This window comes from Mesoplodon bidens (assembly GCF_964165515.1).
Source record: "Mesoplodon bidens genome assembly, chromosome: 10".
Taxonomy (NCBI): domain Eukaryota; kingdom Metazoa; phylum Chordata; class Mammalia; order Artiodactyla; family Ziphiidae; genus Mesoplodon; species Mesoplodon bidens.
This window is the reverse complement of record NC_138172.1, coordinates 8,180,570-8,192,782: the sequence shown is the minus strand read 5'-3', so window position 1 is coordinate 8,192,782 and position 12,213 is coordinate 8,180,570. Positions and strand designations below refer to the sequence as shown.

The following is a 12,213-nucleotide window of genomic DNA, read 5'->3' as shown; positions in this document are numbered from 1 at the left end:
CTACTGTATAGCACGGGGAACTCTACCCAACATTCTGTGGCAACCTATATGAGATAATAATCTAAAAAAGAATGAATATATGTATAACTAAATCACTTTGCTGTACACCTGAAATTAACACAACATTGTAAATCAACTATACTCCAATAAAATTAAAATATTTTTAAAAAATCCTAGTTCTGCCACTTACCTGTTCTAGCTATGTCCCTCTGGACAAATTACTTAATTTCTCAAAACCTCAATGTTTTCAACTAGAAAGACAGAGATAGTACCTGCCTCAAAGGTCACAACATTTACCATGAAGGTTAAATGAGACGATCCATGTCAAACATCTATAGGGCACTGGGCATATGGTAAGATGTATGTGGGGGGAATCTGAAAGATTAAACAACTTGCACAGCACAGACAGAGCCACCAGGAAAGAGTCGGCTGGCAACTTGTCCTAGGAGAATACCAGCTCTGGACAGCATTACTAGAAAGCCATCACTGGTGTGATGGTAGCCATAGTAACAGCAGCAGCTATGAATGGAGATGCGATTCCCACCTGGAGGACCTCCCCCATTAACCCCACCTCGGTCTGAGCAAACCTTTTCATTCGGAATCCTTTGCACATTTTACTCACTACAAAAGTGCTTCTATCCTTAGGATTCACCTGGAAGGCTAAGTCTAAATTATAGCATCTTTTTAGGGAAATGCTACATCTGTGGAAACAAAAAGTCTGTGATGTTTTATCCCCCCAAAGAAGCATTTTCTTGGCAATCAACTTAGCTGCTCACTGAATCCTCCCTCTCAACTGCTCTGTGAAGCTAAGAGATGCTCCAAACCTCCTGTGCAGAGAATATTAAGCATTAATTCAGTGACTGGCCAAGCACCTCCCAGCTCTTTCCACACTCTGACTTTCCACAGTTTAAACATATTTGAATAGAATTCCCTGTTGCTTTTTTTTCACAGCTGTCCAAATAGCAGCAACCAACACTTAAACTTCTGGAGAGAGCATTTTTAGCAGGTATATCCCCGGAAGGTCAGGGGTATCAAAAACGGAGGGAGTCAGAATTCTAAGAAGGGGGCTGTGTCAACTCCCACACTATTTGCATGCAGCGTGAACATTCCAGAGGGGAATCCAGAGTTTGTCTCAACAGAGCTTTTTATACTGGATCCCAAGGAGCGCTTGTATGGTAAAAAATTAATAAATATCCTGAGAGAGGGAGAATCCTGTGGTCAAACAGCCTTCAGAAAGAAGTCAGCAGGCTTATTTATTGTAAAACCTCTCAGAGCCTTTCATGGGGAATCTCTAAGGGGAGGCACAGAGTGGCAGTCTTTCCCACCTCTACTCATTCTCGCTCTCTTTGCCTCCTCCCGCACGCCCCACCACCAGCCTCCACAGCTGGACAGCTCAAGGTGTTGGAGTTTCAGAAAACACCTCTCTGGAGGAAGAAGAAATCTTAGTTCCAGGAAACCTCTGGCTTCCTAGAACTACCCAATTTGTTTGCAGGACACCCCTCTACCCCCAGAGGCAGGTCTTAAGGTCCCTGTGTGCCACCCTCCCCAGCACATTCCTGCTCAGGACAGGCTCTCAGCCTCAAAAAGGACAAGGCCAGCGCAGGTCGGGCCTGGCTGCAAAAGGGCAGTGGATTATGGATTTTATGCTGGGGGAGAGGAGGGGTCTGGAAAGCCAGCACAGCCTGAAAGTGAATTGTAAACAATTTATCACCTAGAAAGTCATCAGCCTGGGCAACTCTTCAGCAGTGAATGGCCATCAGAATCCCCTGGAGGACTTGTTAAAATACAAATTGCTGCCCACCGGCCCCCCCACCAGAGTTTCTCATGCAGAGGGTCTGAGGGGAGGCCAGAGACTTTGCTCTTCTGACAAGTCCCCCCGGGATGGGGACGCTGAAGCTGCTGGTCAAGACCACACTCTAAACTAGAGCTTGACTTCTGCAGTCCTAATTCCCCAATGAAGGACTGCCCTCTCAGCATCCCTGTGCCTGTGCCAGGTACCACAACTGGTGGTACCTTTGCCTTCACCCAGATGGCCTCCTCAAGCTCCTACGGCAGCCACAAATGTCCCCTTCCCTGCCCCCAACCACCCCCAGCCCAAAGCCACGTTAATTACCACCTGACCTTCATTCATTCATTCAACAAACATTCAGTGAGGACCAACCATATGCCAAACCTGGTGCCAGATGCTAGGGACCCCAAGTCAACAGCCACCCCCTCTTCCATCTCAGAGCTGGCAGCCCAGTCGTCAAAAGAGGGGCAGACAAGGAAAAAAGGTGACTACAGCACAGGGTGGCAGCTCTTGCCTTAGGCCCTTCTCAAGTCCCTTCATCTCAAGTCAGAAACAGATTCTTCTCTTTTCCTCAATTCTGCCTCTGACAGATTTCCCAGCACCTGTCCACTCTCTGTCAGCTCTGCTATCACCCAGGCCCTCGTCACCCCTGCCTGGGGAGCTATACTCCCATCACCCTGCTAGTCTGCTCAGCTCCACTCTTGCCCCCTCCAATCCAGGGTGATCTTTCAAAACTGGAAATCAGATCATGCTACTCCTACTGAGGATGGCTACGGCTCTCCTCACCACCAGTTCCAGCCCCACTGGCCTCTCTTCCCCTCACACCGTCCCCACGGCTGCTCCTTCTCATCCCTCTGGTCTCTGCTTAAATGCCACTTCCTCCAGAAGCCTTCCCTGGCTGCCGTTTTAGCTCAGTGTGGAGGATTCACGAGGGCTGCAAATCCTTTGACAGTCCTCCAGTGAGAGGAAGCCTTTATTTTCCCTCCCTTGAGCTAGAGCTGAGACCGCTCTGATCAAGAGAATCTCGGCAGGGGCTGGAGGTGGGGTCCAAGAAGACTGCAGATTGCCCCCCTGCCACTTCAGTGCCCTGAGCTCCCACGACTGAAGTGAGGCCCTGGCCCCATGTGGAGAGGGAGGCAGCCCAGCTGAGCCCAGCCTTACAGCTGTCTTCACCAAAGTGCCAGGGAACGTGGGGGAAGCTGTCTTAGACCCTCCAAACCAGACCCTAGCAATCATTCCATCCCAGCAATCATTGGATTCATTTATTTGTTTTCTATGTTTGATTTGCATCTCTGTCCTCCACTAGATGGTAAATTCCACCACAGCAGGAACCAACTCTGCCTTATTTGCCACTGTAAGCCAGGGCCCGGCACGTGGTAGGTGCTCGATAAATACTGACTGAATAAGCGAATCAACAAGTGCAGAATATTGTGGGCACACACAGGAAGGCACCAGGTCAGACTCAAGGAAGCTTTGCAGAGGAAGTGATATCTAAACGCTGAGGCCTAAAGAAAAAGAAGGTGGCAGGGTTCAAAGAACAGGGCCTCGGGGACTGGGTGCCTGCCCCAAGCACACCACCTATGGACATCCCCCACGCCACGTGCTCTCGAGAGAGAGAGAGAGAGAGGAGGGACAGCGTCTCACTAACCTGTGGGTCTTCATCATGAAGCACGGTCTAAGAAACTAAGAGGTCCTCAATATACACATTTCAAATATGATGGCCCACATGGCTTTTTGGAGAGAGAAGCCTGAGCTGGAAGCCAGGAGCCCTGGGTTTTCTCACTCAACAGCTCACGACGTGTCCTTTGTAAAATCCCACTCAGCTTGCCTGGCACTCAGTTGGCTTGAGATAAAACCACTGGCTCCCTCTCTGCATCCCTGGGTTATCAACAGGATTGTAAGAGAGCAAAGACGTCAGAGTGCTTTGAAAAAAGTGTTAGAATAGAAATATGTGATGGTAGAAAAGACACATGTGATGATGTTGTTCTCTGAATGTTCAACCTGCCCCAGGTAAACCGTCAGGGCCACCAGCTGAGCCTTTCTTTGAATCACATGCCACATGGAACTCAGTCTGGGTGAGTCTAGCCCAGACTCCTCCTGGGTACCTCCGGGGCAGCTGTAAATTTTTCAGCTGCCCAGGTGGAGAGGGAGCAGCTGGAGCCGTAGAGAGACGGAGCCCATGGAGCAAAAGGAGGAGCACTGGACTTGGAGTCAAGAGATGTGAGTTCCTGTTATGGACTGAATGTTTGTGTTGCCCCAGAAGCCATATGTTGACACCCTACTCCCAATGTGATGGTGTTGGGACATGGGGCCTTTGGCAGGAAATTAGGATTAGATAAGGGCAGAGGAAGGGAGCCCTCATGATGGGATTAGTGCCCTTGTAAGAGTCTCTAGAGCTTGCTTCCTCTCTCTGTTCCTCTCACTGTGTGAGGACACAAGGAGAATCAGGTGTCCGCAAGCCACAGGAGGGCATTCACCAGAACCTCATCACGCCGGCACCCTGATCTCAGGCTTCCAGCCTCCAGAAGTGTGAGGAAAAACATGTCTGTTTATAAGCCACCCAGTCCATGGTACTTTGTTATAGCAGCCCAAGTGGACTAAGGCAGTGCCCATCCCAGTTTTGCCACTAATCTGCTGTGAGATCTTGGGCAAATTAATTCCCTCTCTGAACCAAATCTCTCAGCCATAGTGAACTTTATAGACCAAGTAAATCCCCTCCCTCCCTTTCTTCCTCCCTTCCTCCTGCTCACTCACGAAGGCCCCACCTCTGCCCCGAGGGGGCCCAGTGCAGTAGGAATAAAATGACCAGACCCACACCCTGAGAGGGTACCTGGCAGATAGGTGGACCCTCTTAATAAAGGATCTACAAGACAGCAGGACAAGGCTTCTCTGGACAGCCAGGACAGAGCACAGCACAGACCCTGTGCACTGAGCTCCAAAGAAGAGGCAGCCAGAGGTCAGGCTGGTTGGCCCTGGGGTCAAAGGGCAAGTCCAGGCATCCCCTGGAGACTCCTGCTTCCAAAAGCCATCGGGGGCAATGCCAAAGCATTAGCCTCATGCAGAGGGCCTGCAGCAGCTGCACTGGCCAGGGCCACACCCTAATTAGACTTTTCAGAGTGTGTCCAGTGGCCTGCTTGGCCAGACTGCCAGCTGGGGCTCCTGTTCTGTCTGGTGGCCTCGGTTAATGAAGCCATGAGGGGCTGACTGAGCTCATTACAGGCAATGCAAGGGAACAGGGGATGCCCGCCCATGCTCCCCCAGTGCCCCGCCTCCCTCCTCTCCACCATGTTCACACCGAGAACGGGAAGGGAGCTGATTTCAAACCAAGAGGAAGGAGAGGGGCAGGAGCTGAGCTCCAGCCCGATCACACAGCCTGGATGGCTCCCATGACAGCCCAGCCAGAGGCGTGGGTTTCTGCAGTGTGTCTGTGGTTTTAGGGGAGTGTTCAGAGTCCATGGCTGTTCTCAGACCACATGCAGGCCCTTTCTTATCTCAGGCCAAGGAGGCAGAATGGGAGCAAAGGTTCAAACCTGTCACTTTCCAATAATTGGCCCACAGACATGTTTGTACAAGCTGCTCAGTCAGAGCTTCGCTGTCCTCATCTCTAAGATGGGGTAGTAATACCCATCCAGCTCAAAGTAAGTACTCAGTTAATGCGCTCAATAAATCATCACTGTTGTTTTTATTATTAAAACACAGGCAAGAAAAGGCACCAAAATGTGAGCTTCTGAGTGGTGGGACTGCGAGTGATTTTTTTTTCTTCTACTTTTCTACATTTTCTAAATTGTATACAATGAGTATTTTACTTTTATCATTTAAAAAAGCACACACTTTCTCCAAAAAATATATCAGAAAAACGAGATTATGTATGAAAGGGCCCAGATAGTGCCTGGGAGGAAGTTATTAATAGAAGCATCCTCCTGCAATGAAAGTTTGAATAGATGAGATTGGGTGGAAAAACATGCATGGTATTTGCAAAAGTGTAATACCTTTTTGCCCTTTAATAAAGCAATTTCTTCTCCCCAAATGTCAAGGGAAGAAGGCGCAAAAGTGAGTGTTCAAATGCTGAGGCACCGATTTAGGCAGATGTTGAGGGGAGCTTAAAGGAACAGCACTCCCTGGCCGGAGCAGAATGCAAAAGACAGAGAGAGCAAGGTGGACGCAGCTAAACAAAGTGTGGTCTATACACACAATGGAGTATCATTCAGCCTTAAAAAGGAAGGACATTCTGACACATGTGACAACATGGGTACACCTTGTGGACATTAGGCGAAGTGGAATAAGCCAGTCACAAAAGGACAAATACTGTGTGATTCCACTAATATGAGGTCCCTAGAGCAGTCAGACTCATAGAGATAGACAGTAGAATGGTGGGTGCCAGGGCGGCAGGGAGAGGGAAATGGGGTATTTTTTACAGGGTGCAGAGTTTCACACTTGTAAGATGAAGCAAGGGTTCTGGGGAAGGATGGGGGTGATGGTTGCACAACAGTGTGAATGTACTTAATGCTACACCCCTGTACATTTTAAAATATTTAAGATGGTAAACTTTATGTTATGTGTATTTTACCACAATTTAAACCTACGTAGAGAGAAAAAAAGAGATCGAATCCAGGGGAAAGAAGAACGGGGCAGGCAGGATGAAACAAGTCTCTGGTCTCCTGGGGTTGACGGCCATTCACTGGAGAGATGACCCACAGGGGAGGGGGACCTCCAGGGAGTACGGCGGAGGGGGAGACAGGTGTAGGAGGACGCATCCCTGGGAGGTCGTGGCTCCTGCCCACACTTGGCGGCTGGCCCCGCGGGTTCTGAGCTAGGGGCATTTGCAGCTGGAGGACCCAGCCAGGGACGTGCCCAAGAGGACCAAGCCTCCCTCCCTCCTCGAAATCAGAGCTTGGGGTATGAGAAATTAGGCCCTGGAGGGTGTGTGTAGGTAAGTAAGCAACTAAGGCAGCAACTAAGCCTGGCACCGTCCTCCAGGGGAGGAAGGAAGAGGAATGCTTTGAGCATCTGTTTCACAGGGAAGAAATTCTGAGGCCGTTGTGCTGAAGGAATGCAGACATAGGCTGGCTCACCCCCAGATAAAAGATAACTGGGTCGAGTCAGGATGCCCTGAAAGGAGGTGGGCTGTCACCTTGGCCCAAATGGAAGCCAGCACAGAGCCTGGTGCTTGGTGGGATAATCACAACAGAACAATTTATTGAGCACTTACTCTCTGTGACAAGCACTTCTCTTGGGTCCCTTGTGTATTCCCTTCAGCATCTTTATGGGTAGCAACTATTTCTAGCTTCACTTTAGGCTGAGGAAGACTGAGGCTTGGAGTTGGAAGTTACCTGCAGACCCCGGGCCTAGAAGCACACCATTTGCCCCCAGTGAGTCCTTGCCTCATTTCTGCTTCAGCCCCGGCACTGCCTCCCGCCGCCCCAGACCCCTGGCCCCTTCTTACTTGAACTGGTGCTCCCGGGAGCTGCGGATCTTGGAGGAGAAGCGCTCAGCCAGTTTCTCCAGGCTGCGGGAGTACTCAAGCTCGATCTCGGCTTTCCGGCGGAAAAACTCCTGGAGGTCCTGGAGCAGCTGCAGCCTCGACTCAGACTGCTGCTCCAAGCACTTGAACTGCTCCACCAGCTGCGTGCGGATCTCTGCGGGAAGAGGCAGGAGCAGGCTGTTAGGCGATCGTGGGGAGAGCAGAGGGACCCACCCAGTCGACCCAATGCCAGTGGCCCAGGCACTGCAATTCCAGCTGCCCCCTCCCTACCATCTGCCACCCAGAGCCTCTCCAGGCTTTGACAGGACGATTTAGCAAATGCCAGTTTTTGCCATGGTGTAACCCAGTGTTTTCCGAAGTTGAATCATTGCACGTCACCACCACGATTTTTGCCATATCCACACACCACCAGCATTATTATTTCTTCCGTATGATCTAGCAAATTCGCTAATTTTTCTAACTGGAAAGAACTTACTTAAAACAAACAGTTTTATGTCATTATGACAAGTGTAAAACTAGAACGACTTGCCATCCTGATACATAGAAAATTTATTCAACAAAAACAGAAATTTTGTAAAATTCTCTCTAAAGACTACTGCTATCAAACGCCCTAAGCCTAAACTGCTCAATCTCCATCAACAAGAGGAATACGGGAGCGTGAGAGGAGTTAAAGACAGACTTTCTCCAGGTATAGTCAGGACTGAGAGAGGGCTGAGCGTTTCAGGGTTATTCACTCTTAGGTTTCAGGGTTATTTAAGGCCATGTCTGTGTTCTACTCTGAATCACCTTGAGTTCCATGCATCAACATCTCAGGTACCACCAGAGAATGTAGCCCAGGCTTCAGGAAATCCTGACAGAGCAAACCAGGTCTGTGCAACCAGGGCAAAAGTTCATAAGCAGGGGCTAGAGATAAAAATCACAGCCGGATCCCAGTGGTTTTGCCACTGCTGCCATCTCCATGCATTAAACCCTTCCCTGCCATCCCACGAGCTGCTCAAGAGATCAGTCTCCCCACACTATGCTCACACCAGCTCCCTGCTCAAAACTGCCCAAGGCCCCCCTCTCTGGCTGAGTATTAAGTCCAACTCCTTAGCACGGAATTCAAGGCCACCCATCACCTGGCCCCAAACTTCACTCCTCTGGATTTACCCTCAGTGGACTCTCCAAGTAATCCAAACCAGTCCCTGAGATGTCCAATTCCTCCTGCAGAAATGGGCCTCCTGTCTGCAAAGGTGGCCAGCACCATCTTAGCATCCTTTGGAGAAATGGTCTTCAAAGGGGGCAGCCCTGCTCTGGGGCACTTGAAGCCTTCCCAAGGGGTGTCAGGGGCAGGCAGGAAGTGTGACAAAGGAATTGGTCTGAGATCCTGTTTCCATTCCCCCTCTTTCCTCCTCTGAGAATGGGCCTCAGCATCTCTCCTTTCCCACCTCACTCTTTACAACCGTCCTCTCTCTTTGCGGAAGAAAGAGCAACCTCTCCGTCGTCCAGAATCTGGCTGTGGTGTGCAGTGCCCCGAAGTGTCAAGACAGACTTTGAGGATGACTTAGAATGTCGGTGCTAGCAAATCTTCTTTAACCTACTTCATAAACCCTTGCTCCTCAAAGTGTGGCCCGTGGACCAGCAGCATTAGCAACACCCATAGATTTATTAGAAACATAGAACCTCAGGTCCCAACCCAGACCTTCTGAATCACAATCTGCATTTTAACAAGATCCCTGGATGCTCCTTATGCACCTTAAAGCCATCAACCATCTATCCATATCATTACGACAAGTATTTCCCATACTATCTTACTTTTTATTTTTAGTAATTATTTATCAAATTATAAAACATTGATATTATTTTGATGAACTGTATGATAAATCAATCTGAAATAAAGACACTTAGGGTTTTATGGCCAAAGGAAATTTTTTTAAAGGTCCATTTCAGTTTACATACATTTTTTTGGGTAAAAAGAATAGAGCAATCAATAAAAAAGTTCAGGGACTTCCCTGGTGGTCCAGTGGTAAAGAATCTGCCTTACAATGCAGGGGATGCGGGTTCGATCCCTGGTCAGGGAATTAAGATCCCATATGTCGTGGGGCAACTAAGCCCGTGCGCCACAACTACTGAGCTCGTGTGCCTCAAAGAGAGAGCCCACATGCCGCAACTAAGACCTGACACAGCCAAAAAATAAAATAAATAAATAAATATTAAGTAAAAAAATTAAAAAGTTCAAGCATAAAAATATATTACAATAAAATTCTGTGAAGGAAGTAGAAGGAAATTATGAGTTCAAGAAGGTAAAGATAGGAACAATGTAAATGTAAAATTTCTGCCTTGTATAGGTAATTTTTGATGAGTGGTGGTGGGTACCAATGTATTGTGCTATTTATCTTACCACCTGGTAATTCCACTCATGGATCATGCCCCAAAGAAATCAGTGTTTATGTCTACCAAAAAATATGGAAAAATACTCGTAGGAGATTTATAGCTAAATATTAGAAACAACCCAAAAGGTCCATTAAGAGTAGATAAGATTTTTTTTCAATAGGGCAATTTATTTCAAAATGCTTGTCACTCTTAAAATAGTAAAGTAAATTTATGCAAAGAGTAGGTAAGATTTTTTAACTGTGAGATATTCATTCAATGGAATACTATACGATAAGGAAAAAATGAACTACTGCTTGCTACCTGCTTAACTCTCCTTATGTTGATGGAAAGAAGGAAGAAAAAATGAGATCGTGCAAAAATAGTTTATGGTGATAGAGGTCAGAGAAATGATCACCTTTGGGGGATACTGACTGAGAGGGGATGCGAGGGTACGTTCTGGAATGCTGGGGATAGACGATCAAGGTTACACCTTGATCTGGGTGGTAGGCACACTGGTAAAAATGAACTGAGCTGCACAGTTAAGATCTGGGCATTCTAATGTTTATAAGTGATACTTCAATAAAAAGGCAAACTAAAAATTACTGTTATTTAGTTTCCATTTGATACATTTAAGAGAGTAGGGTAATTTTGCTCTAGGAGGTCAGTATTTACAACATGGCAGAAATGATATCCTTTGTAACTATTTAAACTTCTAATGAAACATTTCAGATGTCAAGTTAAAATGTGTGCGGCAAAAGAGATTTTTTCCCCCCAAAGTTCATTTACAGGGTAGGCAAGCAAAAAAGTTTTAAAATCAGTGCTGTAGAGCCCAAGCTCCGCTCCTCCCAGGAAGTCCTGGACAGCTCAGCCCTCACGACCCTCCTATGAACTCCCTTGGTACTTGCAATTAGTCTCAGACCGCCTCATGCTTTTTTTTAATTCTTCATGGATGTCTGTCATATCGCCTTAGCTCTTCGAATGAAATTTAAGTTCTAACAGTGGATTCTCCCAGCACACATGGTATATCAGTATCTGTATAGCAAATTACTATACCTTTACCAAGTGCTTTTACCCAAGGACATCAAATGCTGTGATTATGGGAATCTCACCCAACACACACACACACACACACACACACACCACATAAGCACCATACACACACCACACCACATACACCAGACACACATACAACACACGCCACACACTCACACAAAATGCACACATCACACTCACATACCATGCACCCATTTACACACCACACACACCCACCACACATACACACACCACATACATATACCACACAAACTCACATACCACACATACACCACAACCACCACACACACACTACAAACACACCACATACCACACACACACCCCACATGTCCACATGCACACTCACACACATACACCACACACATTCAAACACACCACACATACACTATTCCCACACCAGACATGGATATTATTATTATCCATTTTTACAGATGAAGAAAGCAAGGCTTCTGTGTGAACCAATCAGGAACTTGTCCAAGGTCACATTTTGTTCCATGAACTGTAACAATCTACACAGGCACTCCTTGACACAGCCTACTTGTTAAATTGGGTTGAGATGCCTTCACTCCCACAAGTGCAAACCCTGCCATATCAACACAGTTACAAAAATGCTTTCTAAATATTTTTTTAAAGATTTTTTTTGATGGCAACCATTTTTAAAGTCTTTACTGAATTTGTTACAATATTGCTTCTGTTTTTATGTTTTGGTTTTTTAGCCCGGAGGCATGTGGGATCTTAGCTCCCCAACCAGGGATCGAACCCGCACCCACTGCATTGGAAGGCGAAGTCTTAACCACTGGACCACCAAAGAAGTCCCTAAATATTTTTAAAATTACTTGTAGACCATCCACTATTTAGGACTCATAATAACCTTAATAATTATTGTGAGCACTTACAGAGCACATCATGTGTTCCACGCCTGATGCTGAGTTCTCCGGATATTTATCTCACATAATCTGTATAGCACCCTCTCTAAGGTGGGTGCTACTAGTATTCCCCCACTTTTTCCCCATAGATGAGGAAGTGGAGGCTCAGAGGTAAGCAGCCTCTGGTCATAACAGCTGGTGTGTGGCAATCAAGCTAAAAATCAAGCCCAGCTCCTTCAGATGGGAGCAATGACCCTCCCAACTCCTCACTTAACTGAGGCCATATTACTTTCTTTAAAAGACTTGAATCTAATTTCTTGTGTTCAATACACAAGAAGTTGTGTATTCAACTTCTTGTATCCTTTTTGTAACAAGATGGTGGGCTAAAGAGATATTATTTATCAAAAATGCTGCAGCCACTGCCTTCCTCCATTACAGGGCATGATCAGGAGCCAATGTTCTCATATTTTAGAGGAAAATCTCATAAATTACACTGTGCTGACAGGAGGTGATTTGGAAGGAGCAGAGAAACCTCCCCCAGTTCACACAAGCAGCTGGAGGCTCTAGCAGCTTGGACGGCTCAGAGTCAAGTCTTTCTAGCAGGAAACGCCCTGGCAGGAGCCGGACTGCAGCCTGCTGGTGCTGTAGAACCCTGCAGGGATTTGACTACC

General features: G+C 47.2%; 1 protein-coding gene across 1 annotated transcript in view; it reads right to left on the bottom strand.

Moving 5' to 3' along the window:
• Positions 1-12,213, bottom strand: part of SRGAP3 (SLIT-ROBO Rho GTPase activating protein 3) — a 282,947-nt gene that overhangs the window by 127,655 nt on the left and 143,079 nt on the right. Inside the window, exon 3 of the mRNA XM_081245040.1 lies at positions 7,233-7,425. Coding sequence (XP_081101166.1) covers positions 7,233-7,425 — 193 coding nt within the window. The remainder of the gene's footprint in view (positions 1-7,232; positions 7,426-12,213) is intronic.